The sequence below is a fragment of the Pholis gunnellus genome (genome assembly GCF_910591455.1).
Source record: "Pholis gunnellus genome assembly, chromosome: 21".
NCBI lineage: Eukaryota > Metazoa > Chordata > Actinopteri > Perciformes > Pholidae > Pholis > Pholis gunnellus.
This window is the reverse complement of record NC_136548.1, coordinates 9,667,880-9,690,740: the sequence shown is the minus strand read 5'-3', so window position 1 is coordinate 9,690,740 and position 22,861 is coordinate 9,667,880. Positions and strand designations below refer to the sequence as shown.

Genomic DNA, 22,861 nt, shown 5'->3' with positions numbered 1-22,861 from the left:
TAAAACAAATAATAAAACATGGTCTGTTTTTCTCCATCAGTCACAATGGGATGAATTTAAAAGAATAAGAATCTAAAACTAAAGAAACTGAATGGCTTTAGTCTGAATTGACACTATTTCTGGGAACAGTTTGAAGATTTTCTTTTTTGGTAACTTGAATTTGATTCAGATTCCACAACACAATTAAAAAAAACCCACTTTGTGTGAATGATAACCTCATAGCCTTATCCAGCGGCGCAGTCACCTCTGATTTTTAGCAACTTGGCGCACACAACGACGTGACTTTCATAAATAGTTCACTGATAAAAAGCACTTTTTACATGTCTAGGGATTATACAAAATAGGCCAATTCGTTTTGAGATGCTTTATAAACAATATACGAAAATATTTTTCGTGTTTTACATTATCTGAATGTAGGGATACGTTAAAGATCGTAGTATTGATAAGCCCAGACGTTACGGGTGCTTTTTATTTGTACTTTGTAATGTTTTGATGTAATTTATCATCACACTGCAGCGAGCATTTGCTCTGCCCTCTGTCGGGCTGAGCTCCTCCAACCACACACAAACACATAGACAAAAACACACACCACAAGCAGATAGGCCGCTGTAGTGAAGTGAACCAGATGAAGTGAATGGTATTCGAGTTGACGGCAATTACGCTCGTTACTGTACGTGCAATAAAATATGTGCGACTAAAAAGCAGAAACTTTATCATTACATCTGTGAACATGTAAAACAAAAGTGAAACCTAATTCAGTCGGCCACCGCCACTATGAAAAAATACTTAGCTATATGTAAATTATGAATAACTTCTATTTCAGTCCTGAATTTATTTGTTTTTTAAATCTCACATATCTTTTTAAACACAATTATTCAGTCATGTAGAAGAACCAAGTATTGATAAGAGTAGCCCTAGTTGTACTAAAATCCTAAAGATAACTATCCCAACCTGTAGGCCACCGTAGTTCTCTGACACACTTGGAAAGGGAGGGAGAGCAGAGGGGTCTTTAGTTTGTTGCAACCTGCCACAAACCACTAGATGCCACTAAAACGTACAAACTGGCACTTTAAATTTCCAGACAGGTATTTGATATGAAAGTGAAAAACAGTTTACCGACTTCTTTTTGAAATGTACAAATATTGTTTACCCTTTTTATACCTGGGCCTTCACTGCTGAAATACCACCTTATAACCTCATGATGGCGCCACAGCTAGGGTTATTATTAGTTTCTAGGGCTGTAACTATATACGTATTAAACCGTTCGGTACGAGGCTTACAAACCGAACAATACGTTTGAATAATACTAGTACATGTGGAAAATGCAGAAGCTTAAATACAATTTTAGGAAATATAATGTTTTCTGCGCTCACTAGGAGACAACGGTCTGTGTCACCTCTGAACCGGAACAAAAAAACTCCACAAAAAACAGCTGGGGCTCCGCAAGTGTTCTAGGAGGCTAGGCTAACTAGCTTAACGGGAAAACAACAGCAGCAACACGTATTCTGCTACACACTCAAGGGCCATTCAGATATTAGATGTAAAAAAAAAAAACTAGTTGATTTACCAAACGCTGATCACATCCTCCTTTCTTTGTTGACAAAGTTTAATCCCAACTCACAAATCCGTTTCTCCTCCAACTTCAGCCATTGAGTGTTAAAAAAACAAAGCTAGGTAAAAAAAAATAATCTACACCAAGCAAAATGCAAAAAATATCATAATTTCTTCCATATCTTTCAATTTGAACTCTCACTACTCCGACTAAGCCTCTGCTGTAAGTTTCGTTTCACAATAGTCACGCGCTCGCCCACTGACCAATCACAGCACATGCTGAATCTCACTGCAGAGCTGCTCCTGAAAACTGAGCTGCACGTAATGCTGAAGTGCTTATAGGCCAGCTAGCAGCTCTGACACGTCAAAGAATACGCCCAACATGTCAAACTAAAGATCTGATTGGTTGAACACTATGACAATCAACAATATCGTCCCCATTCAATTAAATTGCAAAAAGATTCACTTGTGAGTCTGCAGGCCTGGGGCCTCTCTTCTTACCTAGAGACACAGAGGTGAAATCTGATTGGATAAAAGCTCTACTTAAAACAAGCTGCACTGGAAGCAGAGCAACTGAGGAAGACAGTAGCTGTGCAATGAGAAAATAAGATAATGGGAAAAATATTTTTATAAATTATGATAAATGTAGTGTATTTAAGAAAAAGTATTAAATTATAAAATAGCTATAACTTTGTGATTCTGTTTAGGCCAGCAGAGAAGGCCCTGACGGCCCAATATGTCTTCTGCTACTGGAATGTGTCTATGGTCATGAACCAATAACCAAGTTCCTTGCATGTGAATCATACTTGGCAATAAACCACTTCTGATTTCTGCACTGAACTAAGAGCAGGCTCAACTGCATTGTTAACTCATTGTCAAACACAGTTCAGTATTTGTTAGTCTTTCCACTGTTGCAACAGGGCCAGACTGCGTACAAAATGGTAGCATAAGTCAAAATTGCACATGGTCACATTCATGCAAGTGCATGATTATCATTATCATTGGTGTCCCCAGAGATATCAGCCACCGTCTAAGCCAAGAAGAGAGACAGCTGACGGAGTAAGACCTTTCACTATTTTCCTGTAAATCCTGAAATCCGTTGCAAGTGGGTTGTGAAAATAAGTTTCAGGTTGGACATTCACCGTTCCAAGAGCTAGCTAGTAGCTAGCGGTACCGTGAGCTTTGCTACAGTGAAAGCTAGCCAGCTAACTCTGTATCCTGTGAAATCCATGTTAACATGTAAGTTAGTTGGGTAACCAAAACTACAAGTTACCATTTGGCTAATTATGTTATTGAAAAAGAGATAAATGACCCATGTTAACTTGGAGGCCATCAACTTTCAATGCTTCCTGTTCCATGCTAAATGTAGTAGAATGTGGACAGACCACTATGAGTTGCTTTGATGATTCAGATTATAAATAACAAAATGCCATCATTAAATGAACTATGATGCAGCTTTAAGCTACCCAGCAGTATATAAATTAGTTACGTTAGTAAAGTCATACAGTAATAGATTCTTTGGTAACCAGATAGAAAGATCTAGATAGTAACAAATTAAGTTATGCTTTGTGGCATTACTTGTGGGCTGTCATATGGAGTTGATGGTTTAGATAAAGAAAAACAGGTTTGGGCAGGGAGTGGTGCAGTGTTTGTGTACTATAAAGCTCAATCAGAGGAGCTCTCTGCGCTTACTGAAGGCAAAAGGTTTGTGACAGCACAGTATGGCAGCCTGGACTGTGGGGATACTCCTGATATGTGCCGTCCTCGCTGGACAAGGTGAGCTTTACAATGATTTACCAGTTTATTATGTATTTCAAACCAATATATCTCTTTTACAGCTCATGTTTAGTTTTTGTGAACAGTGTTAGAGAGGTTTTGACTTCATGGTCATTTTTAAAAATGTAGATGTTGTGCTGGATTGTACTGTCCTGAAATGTCTGGTTCTTTTACAGACTGTTAAAAACACCTTTAAATATGAACTTCATGAAGACTAGGGCTGGACATGAATATTCGACTAGTGAGTCTGTATTCGGTTTTAATTTGGGAATTCGGATATTATTTTTTATCACTCAGCATTACAAACGCGCATAAAAACACACCAAACCTTTTTTTAAATGAGTCTTATTCTATAACAAATACAAATAAACAATACTTCAGAATGTCAGAATTCTTAAAAGTGAATGCCTTTAATGAAAGCGAAAGACAAGTGTTGCAGCGCTATGCCGGCAATCTCAGCTGAGAACAGAGAAATATTTTGCTTAGCCCCTCCGGAGGTTGCATTGTAGCTGAAACTGTAGTGCCACCTAGTGTCTGTAGTTACTCATATCTGCTACACTAATACTCATCTCTCTTTCCTACAGGGTCAAAGGCTCAGGGTAAGCACAGTCACATGTCATTTACTCCAGAGCTGCACTGTGACAACGTTGAACACAGCTACAAATGAAGAACATTTTAAGCGTCCCTCATGAACCAGCTTCACTTTATTGTATTTGTACTGACACACAGTTGTCTTTGCTCTGTCAGATTGTGGACTGGCACGTCTGAACACAAGGATAGTGGGTGGTGAGAATGCTACTGCTGGATCATGGCCCTGGCAGGTCAGCATGCAAATCACTTTCGATAGCCGTCACGTCTGCGGGGGGACCCTGATCAGTGACCAGTGGGTACTCACAGCAGCCCACTGCATCGTAACGTAAGAAAAACTCATCGCACCTGCATCTGTTGACTAATGTAATTGTTTTATTTCCAGACATCTCAAAAGCTTTCGAGCTTTGATAAAGTGACGCATCCGTTCATTTTACAGTCTTTAAAGAAATTTGGCTTCGGTCATTATTTTCAAAAGCTATCAAAACCATTTCAAAGAATATTAATAGTTGTATTAAACTAATGGGTGGTAAAACTCCTATATTTAATCTGTCTAGACGCATTAGACAGGAATTTCCCACCTCTGCGCGTCTTCCTGTTAGTGGCTAAGCTTTTTGCAGTCCATATTACATTGAGTGTTGTGAAAGATCTTCTATTGGTAGAAAAGTAATCATTACTCAGCTGGCAGATGCAACTAAACTATTCTTGCAAAGTCAAAACCAAATATCTGTCTATTACATTTCAAATCATGTTATACAAAAAAAAATAAAAAATCTAAGAAAATTAAACTAATGGCTCCCAAGGAATCTCGTTCGGAGGATTAATTCTCATGACTGACATATGCAACTTGATTTCAAACAACTGAAAGAGATCGACCAAATGCTCTTCAATTTCACATGGAAAATATCTCCTGAGGAAAACAATTCTCATGATTTCTTCCAAAACAGATAAGCTTCATTTTTGGAGTTTTCAATAATATATTTGAAATAAATTGGCTTCAGCATTTTTTCAGAAACCCTACCTAGACTTGGAATATTATCCATATAATATCGAAGCTCTTTTTCATGTTTGGTACGACCTCACATTTGAATATTGCACAACATGAAGCCACCTCAGCTCAGCGTATAACCTTGTTATGTCATTTAAAACAAACAAACACTGACACAGAAGACAGCAGTCTGTTAAGAGTTAAACTAAAATGTTTGTTGCCCATAATGTGTAATTTTAATTGAAAAAAAAAAATCAATATGAAGCTTAGGATGCTATTCGCTGCCCGATGCACATGTTCAACGCCACATTAAACGGCGATGCTGTTATAAACGTCACACCTCTTTCGCTCTGACTCAGGCCCCCCCTTTTTTTTTAAAGAAAATTGTGCACAATCCACATATAAATGCATAAATATCTCTACGTCCACTGGATTAAAGTGGAGGATCCGTCTTTTATTCACCTGTTGCAATGGTGATTCCTGGTCTCAAAGACTCTGATCAGCTGTTCGAAAACCAAGTTTTTAATCTCAGGGTTCATTCAGCCACCAGGTCATCTGTGTTTTTATGTTGAGTCTGGTTCTTTTCATTCTTGGTAAAAAGGATTTTTAGTGGTGTGGGTCAGATCTCTGCCTTTCCTCGATTGAGGAACTGAAATGTACTGATACACCTGCTGACTATTCTGATAAAACTTGTTGCAACCTGTTAGTATTAATGATAGTATTAATTTATTTATTCTTTTATCCAGAAGCTCACCTAGTGCATGGACTCTCTACTTTGGAAGAGAGACTCAGTCTGGCCCCAACATTAATGAGGTAAACCGCACCGTGTCCCAGATCATCGCCCATCCTGACTACAACAACAACGGTTTGAGCAACAACGACATCGCCCTTATGAAGCTCCAAAGCCCCGTCATATTCACCGACTACATCAGACCCGTCTGTCTGGCAAGTAACTCCAGCCAGTTTCACACCTCCACCCCCTGCTGGGCCACTGGTTGGGGCAGAATTGGAAGCGATGGCGAGTATTGGCATGCTAACATGATAACCCAAGACAGTAACTCTGCCAGTGGTGGGCCATCAGGGCCTGCAAGGCCTTCTCTGCTGGCCTAAACAGACTCACAAAGTTATAGCTATTTTTAAAATGTAATACTTTTTCTTAAATACACTACATGTATTTTGTACGCAGTCTGGCCCTGTTGCAACAGTGGAAAGACTAACAAAGACTGAACTGTGTTTGACAATGAGTTAACAATGCAGTTGAGCCTGCTCTTAGTTCAGTGCAGAAATCAGAAGTGGTTTATTGCCAAGTATGATTCACATGCAAGGAACTTGGTTATTGGTTCATGATCATAGACACATTCCAGTAGCATAAGACATAACATATTGGGCCGTCAGGGCCTTCTCTGCTGGCCTAAACAGAATCACAAAGTTATAGCTATTTTATAATTTAATACTTTTTCTTAAATACAATCATTTATAAAAATATTTTTCCCATTATCTTATTTTCTCATTGCACAGCTACTGTCTTCTTCAGTTGCTCTGCTTCCAGTGCAGCTTGTTTTAAGTAGAGCTTTTATCCAATCAGATGTCACCTCTGTGTCTCTAGGTAAGAAGAGAGGCCCCAGGCCTGCAGACTCACAAGTGAATCCATGTGCAGTTTAAGTGAATGGGGACGATATTGTTGATTGTCATAGTGTTCAACCAATCAGATCTTTAGTTTGACATGTTGGGCGTATTCTTTGATGTGTCAGAGCCTTCTAGCTTGCCTACATGTACGTGATTGGTCAGTGGGCTTGCGTGACATGTTGGGCGGTGACAATCCCAATATCTGCTGCCTTTGTCGAGCGGACATTTTCAGCCCTCAAACACATTAAAACGTATTCAAGAAATACAACTGGGGAGGCTCGACTGTCTTCACTGGCGTCCCTGAAGCGAGAAGGACTTCTTACTGGAACTAAAACGCACGGATGTGCTGAGCAACCGTGAGATTAAACTCTTTGTTAAAGAAAGGAGGATGGACTTTGTCTTTAAATAGTGAACAGCAGCTCTGGTAAGTTAAGAGTTTGTTTTTACATCTGCAGTAGCTTTAATATATTATTATTATTATTTGTATGGAGATGGATTTTTGTTTGGTTTAATATGTGATAGGAACCATTTTTTCGTCCGATGTTGCTCTGGGGACATATTTAGTCGGTGCCAGTGTTGCCAACTCTTGCTAAATCTGGTGACTTTCCAAACCCTCATGGCGACTTTTTTCATCAGAAGCTACTAGTGACAAATCTAGCGACTTTTTCTGGCGTTATTGAACTTTTGTGGTGACTCTGACGTTACAGCACGTACGTTCTGCACTGTTCCAGCAGCGGGAGCTTCCATGAGCCTCTCCACCCCAAAGCACACACAGTCAGAGCAGAGACGAGACGCACTCCATCTATAGGTGTTGGCTATATTTTGACACGAAACAAATAATAACCGTAGCTGTGTTTCAGCTGCAGGACAGCAGTGAAGGCCCAGGTATATAATGCACGGCCCGCCACTGAACTCTGCTAAACATCAACAAGTTAGCATGGACATTGTGAGCATGTTAGCATACTGCTCAAAGCACTGCTGTGCCTGGTGCAGTCTTACAAAGCTGCTAGCATTCCTCAGACTCGTAGTCTTGTTTCCTGACAGTTAATCCTTTATTCACACATCTGTTTCCATCACACTTTCGGCAAGTCGGCCCCAGAGTTCAGTGTGACATTAACTAATTAATGATCACAATGCAAGAACTATTGCATTGTCAGAAGACTTCTTGACTCTTGTTGGACACACACACACACACACACACACACACACACACACACACACACACACACACACAAAATCGCCTTAAAACTGTACAAAAAGACCAGAAATAAACACTGTATCTTCTGACTTTATACTCTTCCTCCCACAGAGCCCTTCATAGCCTTTGACTCACTGCAGGAGGTTCAGGTTCCCATCATTGGAGAAAAGCAGTGCAGGTGCAACTACCGCCCAGTCAATGTAAACATCACTGACGAAATGATTTGTGCGGGACAAGAGAACAAAGGAACATGCCAGGTTAAAATAATAATCCACTGTTTTATGATTTTTAATTATCTGGTCTTTAATGATTTAGCACCAGAGAATTTCGTGTTCCAGTACCCATCCCTAGTATCAACTAACTGTATCGTCCCTTCTTTTTCAGGGGGACTCTGGTGGACCTTTGCAATGTAAACAAGCCTCACAGTGGATCCAGGGCGGCATTACCAGTTTTGTAGTACCTTGTGCCCGGGGTTTCCCTGACGTCTATGCCCGAGTATCTCAGTTCCAGACTTGGATCTTGGATCAAGTGGCGGGGGCAAAAGTTAGCTTTGTGACATTCAGCTCCAGTGGCACTGACGAAGACGACAGCGTTGTGTGCCGTGACTCAGTCTCTGAAAATGGGACCACAGCAGCTCCGAATACAACTTTCACAGCAGCTTCCACAGTAGCTACAAATACAACTTCCACAGCAGCTTCCACAGTAGCTACAAATACAACTTTCACAGCAGCTTCCACAGTAGCTACAAATACAACTTTCACAGCAGCTTCCACAGTAGCTACAAATACAACTTCCACAGCAGCTTCCACAGTAGCTACAAATACAACTTTCACAGCAGCTTCCACAGTAGCTACAAATACAACTTTCACAGCAACTTCCACAGTAGCTACAAATACAACTTCCACAGCAGCTTCCACAGTAGCCTCATCCGTGGGAACTGAGCTTTTATTTCTTGTCATCTTATTGTTCCTGCAGAACATTGTAACACAATAGCACAGTTCAGCACAAAAAACATCTGATTTCTTCCTTTGTTGGGTTATGTTTGTCTTTTAATCATTTAACAAAGATTACACTACTTTCTGAAATCTTCTCTCATTTTCATAGATGATTATATAAAACCATTCACCCTTCATATTAAAACAAATAATAAAACATGGTCTGTTTTTCTCCATCAGTCACAATGGGATGAAATTAAAGAATCTAAAATTTAGATCTAAAACTAAAGAAAATGAATGGCTTTAGTCTGAATCGGAACTATTTCTGGGAATAGTTGGAAGATTTTCTATGCCGATTTTGATGCCTTGAGTTTGATTCAGATTCCACAACACAATTTAAAAAAAGTACTTAGTGTGAATCCAGCGCTGCTTGGTCAGGGCCTCTGAATTGTTGTAACTTGGTGCGCGTAGTCACGTGACTGTCACAAATAGTTCACTGATAAAAAGCACTATTTACATGTAGGGATTATACAAAATGGGCCAATTCGTTGTGAGATGCTTTATAAACAGGATGTCTTAAAAATCTTCATTTGAGTAAATATCTTGCGAGGCAAATCAAATTGTTCATGCTCGGAGCTTGTGCGCCGTCTGCGGAGGCACAAGCGCGAGTATAAACAAAGCTTAAAATGTGACAGGAGCAAAAAACTGCTTGGGGTTCAGAGGGTTAAATATTCATCAGTTACAAGTCATTTCTCGACATCTACATGCCACAATATTTAAAGCTAGTTGCTGACAAGCAATATAACATTTAAAAAGAGTCCGGCGCAGTGCTAACAAAAACCGGACTAGATGGTGACTCCTTCTCTGCACAGTGTGCAAACAGCCTCCCGCTGCAAATTCAGACCGTGCCAAAGTAACTAATGCTTTAGACTGGATATCACTGCTTATATGCGACCACACCAACGTAGACAATACGGACAAATAACAGAAATAAGACTCATTTTAATAAACTAATATTGACCATATATTAAACAAAAGTACCGCTATTATTTCCACATGCAGCTTAAAACATATCAAGTTGTTTTTGGAGAAATCTCTATTTGTCATCCATTTACCACCATTTCCCCCCAAAATACAAAACAGCTGAAATATTTAACTCTAAACAGACCATCGGCCAACACATGCAAACAAAATTGAGTTTATGTTTGCTTCGGGTGGGTAAACATAATCATTATCCTTAACATAGCAAAAACCAAGAAAGTCAAACTCACAGTTCAGCGTCAGTTCGTTGTCCGAAAGATGGAACCAGGCAGCAGCAGAGATCAAATCCTCCTCTGAACGCACACTAAACAGCTGTTTCCGATCAGAGAAACGCAACCAATACATCAATTAATCAGTCAGCCGCCGACAGCTGAGCAGTTAGCATCTTTACTCCCGCTAGCTGCTATTGTTAAACAATTTAGTTATTGACATAATTATGGCTCATACAAACAGTTACAGCTAATTAACCGAGATTAAAAAGAGAAGTTGTTGTCTAAACGTACTGCTTCCCTTCGCTCTGTCTGACAGAGGTCTGCCCACTGACTCCTTCTTGCGTCTCTCTCTCTCTTCCTGACCAATTAGTACAGGTGGCACTAACTAATATCTTCAGTAACCAATCAATCAATAGTATATACTAAATTCACAATCTTTGTTTTTGTAGTTTGTTGGCCCCAACTTTTTATTTTAAAATATACCCAACTATTTACATCCTCCCTTGTTTATGTCAATCTTAATCTCAGGGCACCATTTACTTATATCTTTATTAAACTAAATTACTTTCCATTTAATTGCCTTACTGATTTATTTTCACCCAACTTTGTCATTAACTTATTTGTTTAAATCATAGACTGTATATAAGAAGTGGACCTAGTCATCCTGACGTCACTCGTTGGGTTGTGGACTGCCGTTTTGAAGCATCGAGTTCAGCATTTTGGCCGTTGCCATCTTGTTTTTTTGCAACCAGTGAACGGAAGTGACACATTTGGACTGCGGAGGTGTGCCGTAGAGACACCGTATCTGGTAGCGGTAGCACACGCCCTAAAGCATACCCTGTTTTATCGTCTATTTTACTCTAAATGGGTCTATAATTTACAAAATGGACATCTTGTTGTATTGATGAAGACTTGAAACTAGCAATTGAGACCATAAACTCATGGTCACAATGTTTACTAAGGTAAAAAAAAAATCAAGTAAGAAGTTTAATTTTCGGATAAACTTATTTTTGCAACCAGAGGAGTCGCTCCCTGCTGGCTCGTATAGAGAAAATGAAAGTTGAAGGCACTTCCTCATTGGCTTCACCTTTCAGAACCGGAGTTCGCTGCCTGGTTATAATCCACTGGGCCCAGAATGGAGACTGCCTTTCCCATGAGTACCACCACCTCATGGTCTCAAGATCTTGAGCTATGTGTTTTGGCAGCGAGTGAAAGAAAGACGCAACTTCTTTTTAATGAATCTATATTTTATCATTTATAAAGACAGCTGTTGGTTCCGTGATGCATGTTGGTCATCACACCCATGACTTGCTCTATAATTGCAGCTCACGTTAGCTGCATTTAAATAGCCACAGCACTAACTATCACTAACTTTGTTTTAGATTTCAACTTAAATATTTCGATGTAAAACCACATCCCGAAATGCAGGCATACAAAATAGACATATTACATCTGTCGATTTTTTTTTATTTTGCTGATCTTGACCTATAGTATCAGCTATAACCACAATGTGTAAATATATATATATATATATATATATATATATATATATATATATATATATATATATATATATATATATATATATACACACACACACACACACACACAGACATATTCAAACTCCTATTTCTATATGGTAATCTACACATAGCCTACATGTATATGCACATATATAGTACATGATACATAAGCACATATATCCTCATCAGTATCTATTAATTCGTATCAATTATACTCTTTGGGCTTGTTTTCATCTACTTATTTTGAAAGAGTTGAGATAATTATTTTCGCTAGCAAGATCTCATTCGATGATGCATTCCATTACATTTAAAGAAATATAATCTGATTGATTGGGGTGATGAGGCACTTAAAATTGGCCTATACATTTTCCCAACACTTACGTATTTAACTTGTCTGCAATATTTTACCACGCTTCTTGTCTAGCCCTCGCAGCGGTGGTGGTGTTAGATTTTGCCATGATTATGGACTTGAATTCCTCATATGCGTTCATGATCATCTCCTGCTCGTCAGCGGAGAAAAAAAAGAGGCTCTTTCTTTGAGTTTATTTGCCATCGTACTGTTAAAAAATCATGGTTTCGGTGATCGACGCTTCCCCCTTTTGAAGTAGGACGGGCACGCGCAATTATCCTGATTACTGAAGTCTGGTTCGAATTAACGAGATTGTTTGAGCGCGGATCAGCCTTTGAGAAAACGAGATAGCCTGACTTCAATCATCGGGTTAATTTAAGGTGGCTAATAGGACATTTGATCGACTTAGTCGAACCACGTACGAGGAACGGGGCCCAGGTTTGGGCGGGGAGTAATCAACGTATAGCTACAACAACTGCAGTGTTTATGGTGCAGAAGGTCACAAAAGACTAACGCTCAATCAGAGGAGCTCTCTGCGCTTACTGAAGGCAAAACGTTTATGACGGCTCAGTATGGCAGCCTGGACTGTGGGGATACTCCTGATATGTGCCGTCCTCGCTGGACAAGGTGAGTTTTACACTGATTTACCAGTTTATTATGCATTTCAAACCAATATATCATCTTTTTTACAGCTCATGTTTAGTTTTTGTGAACAGTGTTGGAGAGGTTTTGACTTTATGGTCATTTTTAAAAATGTAGATAATGTGCTGGATTGTACCATCTTGAAATGTCTGGTTCTTTTACATATAAACTTCATAAAGAGTAGGGATGGGCTTGAATATTCTTTGTGTATGTATTCAGTTTCAATATGGGTATTCGGATTTTATTTTATTTTTTTGTATCACTCAGCATTACAAACACGCATAAAACACACGAAACCTATTTTTAAATGAGTCTTCTATAACAAATTAACATACAAACAACAATACTTCAGAATGTCAGAATTCTTAGAAGTGAATGCCTTCAATAAAACCGAAAGACAAGTGTTGCAGCGCTATGCCGGCAATCTCAGCTGAGGAGTCTGTGCAACGTTCACATGAGGCTCAAAAACAGGCACTCGTCCGTTCTGCATACCGACCGAGAAGTTAAAGCGCTTCTGCAGCGCTGCAGGTTTGGTTCCGTGATGTCATACTTAGTAAACGTCTCAAGCCAACACAACAATAGATGACACACCTCATAAGGAGTTCAAGAAGTAGCTGAAACTGTAGTGCCACCTAGTGTCTGTAGTTACTCATATCTGCTACACTAATACTCATCTCTCTTTCCTACAGGGTCAAAGGCTCAGGGTAAGCACAGTCACATGTCATTTACTCCAGAGCTGCACTGTGACAACGTTGAACACAGCTCCAAATGAAGAACATTTTAAGCGTCCCTCGTGAACCAGCCTCACTTTAAAGTTTATTGTATTCGTACTGACACACAGTTGTCTTTGCTCTGTCAGATTGTGGACTGGCACGTCTGAAAACAAGGATAGTGGGTGGTGAGAATGCTACTGCTGGATCATGGCCCTGGCAGGTCAGCATGCACATCACTTTCGTTAGCTTTCACGTCTGCGGGGGGACCCTGATCAGTGACCAGTGGGTACTCACAGCAGCCCACTGCATCGTAATGTAAGAAAAACTCATCGCACCTGCATCTGTTGACTAATGTAATTGTTTTATTTCCAGACATCTCAAAAGCTTTCGAGCTTTGATAAAGTGGCGCATCCGTTCATTTTACAGTCTTTAAAGAAATGTAGCTTTGGTTTTCATTTTCAAAAGCTAATAAAAAGCGAACAATATTTTGCAGTCTGGGTCTCCGATGTTCAGCTGGTTCCGTGGTCCATGGCTGATATAAAGCCACTGAAGACTGTTGAGCCAACATCCAAATAGATGTCCAAGTTTAAAATCTACTGTATTTTAAGCTCAATGCCTTTTCAATTGCAAATCACCAAATACTTGTTACTGGATCAGTTTATGACATTACAATCACATCACATCACATCACAAAACCAAGTTTTTAATCTCAGGGTTCATTCAGCCACCAGGTCATCTGTGTTTTTATGTTGAGTCTGGTTCTTTTCATTCTTGGTAAACAGGATTTTTAGTGGTGTGGGTCAGTGGTGTGCCTTTCCTCGATTGAGGAACTGAAATGTACTGATACACCTGCTGACTAGTTCTGATAAAACTTGTTGCAACCTGTTAGTATTAATGATTCGTATTCATTGATTTATTCTTTTATCCAGAAGCTCACCCAGTGCATGGATTCTCTACTTTGGAAGAGAGACTCAGTCTGGCCCCAACATTAATGAGGTAAGCCGCACCGTGTCCCAGATCATCGTCCATCCTGACTACAACAACACCTTTCTCAACAACGACATCGCCCTTATGAAGCTCCAAAGCCCCGTCATATTCACCGACTACATCAGACCCGTCTGTCTGGCAAGTAACTCCAGCCAGTTTCACACCTCCACCCCCTGCTGGGTCACTGGTTGGGGCAGACTCGGAAGGGATGGTGAGTATTGGCATGCTAACATGATAACCCAAGATGGTAACTCTGCTAACCATCAACATGTTAGCATGGACATTGTGAGCATGTTAGCATACTGCTCAAAGCACTGCTGTGCCTGGTGCAGCCTTACAGATCTGCTAGCATGCTTCAGATTTGTAGTCTTGTTTCCTGACAGTTAATCCTCTATTCACACAGCTCTTTTTCAAAAAGACAAAGACTATTTAATGATGACGTTGCACAAACTGTTGCATTGTCGGAAGACTTCTTGACTCTTGTTGGGCTCGTCTCAGAACACACGCACGCACAAACAAACAAACAAACAAACAAACAAACAAACAAACAAACAAACAAACAAACAAACAAACAAACACAAAACCTCAGCGATCAACATCGCCTTAAAACTGTACAAAAAGGCCGGAAATAAACACTGTATCTTCTGACTTTATACTCTTCCTCCCACAGAGCCCTTAATAGCCTTTGACTCACTGCAGGAGGTTCAGGTTCCCATCATTGGAGAAAAGCAGTGCAGGTGCAACTACCGCCCAGTAGCCAATGCAAACATCACTCACAAAATGATTTGTGCGGGACAAGAGAACAAAGGAACATGCCAGGTTAAAATAATAATCCACTGTTTTATGATATTTAATTATCTGGTCTTTAATGATTTAGCACCAGAGAATTTCGGGTTCCGGTACCCATCCCTATGTCCCTTCTTTTTCAGGGGGACTCTGGTGGACCTTTGCAATGTAAACAAGCCTCACAGTGGATCCAGGGCGGCATTGCCAGTTTTGGAGTACCTTGTGCCCGGGCTGGTTTCCCTGAAGTCCTAGCCCGAATATCTCAGTTCCAGACTTGGATCTTGGATCAAGTGGCGGGGGCAAAAGTTAGCTTCGTGACATTCAGCTCCAGTGGCACTGACGAAGACGACAGCTTTGTATGCCGTGACTCAGTCTCTGAAAATGGGACCACAGCAGCTCCAAATACAACTTCCACAGCAGCTTCCACAGTAGCTCCAAATACAACTTCCACAGCAGCTTCCACAGTAGCCTCATCCGTGGGAACTGAGCTTTTATTTCTTGTCATCTTAGTGTTCCTGCAGAACATTGTAACACAATAGCACAGTTCAGCGCAAAAAACCTCTGATTTCTTCCTTTGTTGTGTTGAGTTATGTTTGTCTTTTAATCATTTTACAAAGATTATACTACTTTCTGAAATCTTCTCTCATTTTCATAGATGATTACATAAAACCATTCACCCTTCATATTAAAACAAATAATAAAACATGATCTGTTTTTCTCCATCAGTCACAATGGGATGAAATTAAAGAATCTAAAACTAAAGAAAATTAATGGCTTTAGTCTAAATCGGAACTATTTCTGGGACTAGTTGGAAGATTTTCTATGCCGATTTTGATGCCTTGAGTTTGATTCAGATTCCACAATGCAATTTTAAAAAAGTACTTTGTGTGAATGATAACCTCATAGCCTTATCCAGCGCTGCTTGGTCAGGCGCCTCTGAATTGTTGTAACTTGGCGCACATAGTCACGTGACTGTCACAAATAGTTCACTGATAAAAAGCACTATTTACATGTCTAGACAATGTTTACTAAGGTAAAAAAAAATCAAGTAAGAAGTTTAATTTTCTGATAAACTTATTTTTGCAACCAGAGGAGTCGCTCCCTGCTGGCTCGTATAGAGAAAATGAAAGTTGAAGGCACTTCCTCATTGGCTTCGCCTTTCAGAACTGGAGTTCGCTGCCTGGTTATAATCCACTGGGCCCAGAATGGAGACTGCCTTTCCCATGAGTACCACCACCTCATGGTCTCAAGATCTTGAGCTATGTGTTTTGGCAGCGAGTGAAAGAAAGACGCAACTTCTTTTTAATGAATCTATATTTTATCATTTATAAAGACAGCTGTTGGTTCCGTGGTGCATGTTGGTCATCACACCCATGACTTGCTCTTTAATTGCAGCTCACGTTAGCTGCATTTAAATAGCCACAGCACTAACTATCACTAACTTTGTTTTAGATTTCAACTTAAATATTTCGATGTAAAACCACATCCCGAAATGCAGGCTATGCATAAAACATACATATTACATCTGTCGATTCTTTTATTTTTTATTTTGCTGATCTTGATCTTGATTTTGCGGGAAATCAGACCTGTTGACAACAGCGTTAAGGACAATAATTATAGAAATAGCCAATCTCTTCGATGATGGGCTTATTTGCTTATTTAGGTGAAATAAAGGCATCAACCAAACACCTTGTCGTAAGGCTGATAGAATTTGGGTCGTATAACTTTCAGAGCGGAGTTTTAGAGGAGTGGATGAAAAAAGTGACATATAGCACTGCAGCTTAACATGCTTTTCTTGACAGAGAACGAAAGTAAAAAAAATTATTGTAGAACAAGAATTTAATTTACTTGTTTAGCTAAGCCACTCTGGTCAGGTATTTTATTTCAGTTTGAAAAAAACCCTTTAGTGAGTATTATGATTTTAAAGTTGAAAAATAATTGACAAATTCACATATTTTACTTGCTAATGGTGGGCAACCTAACAGAAAAAAATGCATCAACACATTTTGGATAACCGCTATCACTTCAGTTTTCATGGTAGTTTATTTTTAACATATTCATTAGAAAAAGAGTACCAATTTATTATCACTGGTTTTATACGTTTTTCTCTGTCACAGTCTTATTATCAGGCAGAAGTTATTCGTCTCATTACCCAGATGAGAGGACTCTGTATTTTACCCACAAGCTGCATTCATGGTCCAAAAACCTTGTTTTGTTTTGTTTATTGTTGCTTCATATTGAGAAGTACATTTATTAGAGTAAGGGTCCAACATGAGAAAAGTGTTCGTTCGTGTCATAAAGAAAGCCCCGCTAGTTTTCTGTATCTGTGGAGCTGCACTGACTGCTGTGATTGATGCTCATTGCTCCTCTCCACCAGGTGGAGGCGCTGTAGGACAAACAAACACAGCTGGTTTCTGAATGTTTTCATGGGAACTAGAATATAAAGAAGCTGCGGTGGAGCTGTTGTAATTTACAAAGATTATTTTGTTGTTGTCTCAGCTGTTTGTTGAACGAGTGTAAAAAGACTGGGTCCCGCTGTGTTACTCAGGCTGCACTACAGCGTCTATTCACAGGCGCGATCCCACTACTGAGCGGCACGGGGGCTTTGACCTGCTCCGTCTCCGACCTGGGTCGGTGCACCCCTCCTTAGACGACCTGGTGGTCCCGGGCTCCCCCAGGAGCACCATACCGATACCGAACTTAGTGTGGACACCCGATCGGCATAGTCCGCTGCAGCTCAGAGCTCCTGAGCTCAAACGGTCCGCCAGCCTCAGCCTCCCGGTAACTTGGATTACAGGCGCGCGCCACCGCACCCGGCGAGAGAGCTCTACATTCAGAGAGCATTTGGGTTTTTACAAACGTGATGTCACCACAATGCACGCTCCAGCGGCATCTAGTGACGAAAACAAAACCTGCAGCTGTGACGTTGAAGGGCTGATAAGGATTTGTGCAATTTTCGAAAAACTCCCACACTAATAAAAACCTTATTTTCTTAATTAGGGAACAAAAACACCAGTTTAATCTAAACACTGCTTCACATCTAATACAAGTTAGACCTCTTCTGAAAAGTTGATCACAGTGTGGACATATTTTCCTCAGTTGAACAATAATACTGAAAGTGTCTGGTTTGGGACTACTTTACTCTGGAACATCTCGATGACAAAGGTGCAACATGACACTTTTATGTAGGTGTGATTAGTTTGAAAAAGCCCTTTAACCTTTTATGGGAACTGGTATCATGTTGACAATATATGAGTCTTTGGTTGGTTGAAGTCTGGTTCAACCACAAGGATATTTTCACTTGTTGTTTCAACAGGTCTCTTGTCAGGTCACATGTACAGACCAGCTCTGTTAACACCTTCTGACTCTTGTTACTTCCGTAAAGGTACAGCTAGTGTTTACATGTGAACATAAAAAACTGTAGTGCAAAGACTCAAAAAGGAAGTAAAGCAACATGAACGGGTAAATATTTTATTCCATGGTACCAGCACAAATCATTAACTTCACTCGGTGGAATCAGACCATGGAAAAAATAATACAAGTTGTGTAAAACATTGTGGGAATCTTCACCTCAGAAAGGTTTTAAAAATAAAACGTAAGGGAATGGAGGCAGAACATTTCCTCAGAATGGCTGCAGCAACAACCCAAAACGGAAGTTTTCTCTTTCACTTTCAAACAATATTCTGCAAAAGTGGCGTTGTTTAATATCAGTTTCATCGGTGGTGTCTATGAGATCATGGCCTTTTCCATGATGAAGTGATAAAGGTGGGAAGAAGGTGGAAAGGGAAATGGGGCGAGTCAACGCTTAATAAGCGTGGTTCTCCACAAACAGTGAATCTGCACCAGCAGCGCTGACTCCAGAGGAAGCATATTTGCCCTGGGAGGCCTGGTGGTTAGCCTGTGAGAGATAAAAAAGACAGTATTACTGAATGCACAATACAATATTGAAGTCTGACGCTTACAATCTGTACAGTTCTCAGAACTAAACTCTACTGCATCTGAGTAACACATCACTATATATACAGACACACTTTTATATATAGATTTTTTACATTTGTAGCTCTCTTCACACATACCAGGGCTCTCTTAATGAACTCTTCCTGGCATGCCTTTCCATTCTCCTTCTTGCCGCACCAGGCTTTCAGGGCAGAGGCCTGCAGGGCACGGCCATATGAGAAGGTCAGAGCCCAGGGCCTGTGCAGAGGGCACTGGTTCATGGCGTTCAGATTGATGGAAGCCTCTTCCTCACTCTGGCCACCAGACAGGAAGGTAACGCCTGTACAGGAGCGCACATGAGAGTTTAGCAACGCACCTCTCTAGACATTTGAGTGAGCGTCATGCAGACTGTATTGTGTCTGCAAATTTGGGGTCAGTATTGAGTGCGTCCAGCTCACCAGGGACTGCAGGGGGCACAGTGCGGCGCAGGGCGGTGACAGTCGCCATGGCAATCTCCTGGTTGCTGTACTTGTGGGAGCAGGAGTGTCCGGGGGTGACCATGTTAGGCTTGAGCAGGGTGCCTTCCAGGTAGACGTGGTGGTCGGACAGAGCCTTGTAGACGGCAGCCAGGACCTTCTCAGTAACGTACTGGCAGCGCTTCAGGTCATGGTCACCATCAGGGAGAATCTCAGGCTCAATGATGGGGACGATGCCGTGCTGAGAAGGGCAGAGACAAAAGGAGTCAAAATGACTGTGTTAGCATGGCGGGGGGCTGTCAAAGGCGAGTGTATAACAAGGAGGCAAGAAATAAGAACCGCAGTGGGGCCATAGTGTATGTTTAATAGTTTCTTATTGTTTCTGTGGTTTCTAAACTGGGTTTAAATTTGAGGTTTTATTTGTTTCGTCATTTTCCAAAGTTACAACACAGGCTTTCTAAATCTAATCTTTATAAGTCTACTTCAGTCTTCTATCAGGGTCAGTGCTTTTTCAACTGATCATTTATATACAGTACTTTTATCTGTCCTTGTCATGAAGGAAAACATTTAATTATGCCTTTTGTGTCTTACCATCTGGCAGATGCTGGCGTAACGGGCCAGGACATTGGCGTTCTCGATGATGGCCAGCCTTGAGGGAGTGGTGGGGGTGATCTTCAGCACACTGCGCCACTTGGCAAAGTCAGCACCATCCTTCTTGTACTGGGCGCAACGCTCATACAGTCCATCGAGACCTGTGAAGGAGAAAGGACACCCCGGATAAGTAAGACAAAGGTATTAAAAGATGTTGACCCTCTGATCTGTTCTTCGCTCACCCTGGGTGGTTGTCTCGCCGTTGGTTCCGGCCAGGGGGACAACACCTTTGTCGACCTTGATGCCCACCACCATGTGTCTTTCTTTGAGGTACTGGGTGAAGAGCTTTCCATCGTCAGTCTTCTGGTACATGGTCTCATGGAAGAGGATGACGCCACCAATGCAAGGGTTGATGCGGTCATCAGCGCTGAAGAGGAGCTGGCGGTACAGCCTCCTGTTCTCCTCAGTGTTCTCAGCATTGATGCTCTGGAAGCGTTTGGCAACGCTGCCTAGAGGTTCAGGAGACACAAGATAAATGAAAACTGGATCCATCTGTGCTGTTTGTTGAGTATTTGTTTGAGCTTTTACAGACTTGCAAAAAAAGGGTTAGTTCTGAGAAATGTACAATTGAGCCAGTCATAGTCACGACTAAGTTTTCATGATTATTTCACACAGTTTTTGAGTAACTTCTTTATCGCATATACACGCGCCAGCTCTGTTTGCAACCAGAAGCGACAGGAGAGGGAAGAGCTGAGTACAGCCGAACGAGACATTTTTAGGTGGCCAAAATGTTACAATTAACTTTCATGAACTGAAAACAATCCATGAAAGGTTTAAGTTGTCAGACTAAAACAGAGACAACTGGCATACTGGATACCGCCGTTGTAGTGACCTGTCAATCACAAAGTGGCCACGCCCTAAAGCATACTCTGCTTTATCGCCTATTTTACTCTTAATTTACTAAAATAACATCATGCTGTATCGATGAAGACTAGAAACTAGTGTTTTGCAATGTTTTCTCATAGACTTCTATACAATCAGGCTTCTTTATGCAACCAGAGGAGTCGCCCCCTGATGGCCAGTAGAACAAACTCAAGTTTAAGTCCCCTTTCACAACCAGCTGTTGGCAGACAGTTTAATGAGGCAATCTATTACACTTGCTTTTTCAGATGAATGTTGATCATCCTAAATGATGAATGATTGATAAAAGGACCATTTTCTTGAAATTCTTTACCGGTAGACTCGTCTGCGGCGAGGATTCCCTTGCCGGGAGCGACGATCTTGTGAGCAATATCGCTGAGCTCCTTCTTCTGCTCAGGAGTGAGGAAGGGATATGAGTGAGGCATCCTGACTGTAGGAGGAAGACAAAGGTATAGAGAAATAAGGAAATATTCAATTGGCTAATAGGGAAGACACAGGACTTAATTTTCGCAGAAGTGCAGAGAAAGTGCAGAGAAAGTTCAACAAAAGTCAAGCTGCAGAGCTTAACACTCTGGCCTGTGGTTCTTCTTTTGAATTCATGAGAAACTGTCTGATGAAAGGAGTTCACTGTGAGGATGTGGTGAAAGAAGAGACTGACTACGTGGTTTGATGTTTCCTGTCTGTTTTATATTTTGTAAAATAATATGAACAGCTGTCGCTGCAATTGTGTGACTGCAGTTGTTGCAGCTATAACTGTTCCAGTGCAATAGAGCATGTTGTGTGCTGGGGTTACACACTATTCCCCACACACAATATGCAGTGGCACAGGGGATCCAGTGTCAGAGAGCCCTCGCACCCTCCTCTGTATCTGACCACCCTTGAAAAATCATGACAAGCATGTTGTTAACCTATTACATTTTCTAGCCTCTTATCCCTGACCTTTCCCTCCCCCTTCACTGCCCCCTCCCTTCCCCATTCCACCTCCCTGTTATTCTATCACACACCTCCTCAACACCCTTCCCCCTACGTCTGTTCTGTGCGTCCGCTATCATTTGGCTGGACTAAATATACACAGTGTACTGCTGCAAGGCAATGAAAGCCCTTTGGCCAGGCAAGAAAAGGCGTTAGATTAAAGAGAATTGTGCAGCTTCGCACCCTTCTGTTCAGAAGTCACTCGATTAAGCAACACACAGCCTGGACAAATTTAGACAGTTTAAAAAAGGAGTCAAACTGGTGAGTCACAACTGACCTCACAGAAAGGATGCAGTGGAAACTTTTCATCAGATTAAGAGGGGCATAGCAACAACCAGTGAACCACTGATGACATATGAGCTAAACCACATAGTAATGACCATTACTGTGTTGTGTAACCATATGAAACATGAAGATATATAATGCTGAGGGACAACAGTGAATGTATATTTGAAATAAGCGAGAGATTTTGGTCTGCACTCTGCACTCTGTTTTAGTGTGTCAGAGGTTAGTAAGAGGAAAAACGTCTGTGGGTAAAATGTGACTCTCAAATTCTGTAACTTGCTATCACAGGAACCACAAAGTGGCTTGAGGTAGTTCAATAGTTGAAACATTACATATCTAGTACGTGCCAAATGCATTATAGGAACAAAATATGAAACAGGAAGCACAAAACGCCAATTAAAGTAATGCATTTATGTCATAGTTGTTGTGAAATGTTGTGTTCTTTTACCTTTGAGGTTAGGAGGACAGCTGAGAGAAGAGACAAGGAGTGAGAAGATCCGGCCTTCGTCTGCGACTGTCCTGCAGCCCGCTGGCCCTAGTATTTATCCTCCCATTCTGACCCCTCACATTTCAGCTGCCTGGCTATAAAAAGAACAGGGCGCAACCAGAGATGGCTCATGACCTTCAGAGAGACTGGGCCAGACTAACATGTTGGTGAGCAGCCGGTGAAAGGGCAAAGAGTGTTTCAGTGAATGGCAGAGAAAGTGATAGAGTCAGGGAGAGTTAGGGTGGGAAGTATAGGGAAAAGACAAGAAGATATTTTGT

The 22,861-nt window shown here is 41.0% G+C and overlaps 2 protein-coding genes across 2 annotated transcripts; one reads left to right on the top strand and one right to left on the bottom strand.

Moving 5' to 3' along the window:
* Window positions 1-3,248: 3,248 nt before the first annotated feature.
* On the top strand, window positions 3,249-16,173 carry LOC306713250 (transmembrane protease serine 9-like; the record flags this gene model as incomplete). The annotated part of the gene is made up of 13 exons (XM_079182898.1): window positions 3,249-3,327; window positions 3,912-3,926; window positions 4,075-4,243; window positions 5,650-5,921; window positions 7,839-7,984; window positions 8,112-8,719; window positions 12,359-12,414; window positions 13,119-13,133; window positions 13,289-13,457; window positions 14,072-14,340; window positions 14,800-14,948; window positions 15,059-15,286; window positions 16,006-16,173. Exons 1-13 carry the CDS (start codon window positions 3,273-3,275, stop codon window positions 16,171-16,173), a joined length of 2,319 nt encoding a protein of 772 aa, XP_079039024.1. The 5' UTR covers window positions 3,249-3,272.
* Window positions 16,174-18,372: 2,199 nt separating this feature from the next.
* On the bottom strand, window positions 18,373-22,686 carry aldoab (aldolase a, fructose-bisphosphate, b). Its single transcript, XM_079182430.1, has 7 exons — window positions 22,545-22,686; window positions 21,153-21,269; window positions 20,161-20,427; window positions 19,919-20,079; window positions 19,310-19,568; window positions 18,992-19,191; window positions 18,373-18,813 (listed from the first exon to the last, which is right to left on the bottom strand). Exons 2-7 carry the CDS (start codon window positions 21,262-21,264, stop codon window positions 18,721-18,723), a joined length of 1,092 nt encoding a protein of 363 aa, XP_079038556.1. The 5' UTR covers window positions 21,265-21,269; window positions 22,545-22,686; the 3' UTR covers window positions 18,373-18,720.
* Window positions 22,687-22,861: the final 175 nt, after the last annotated feature.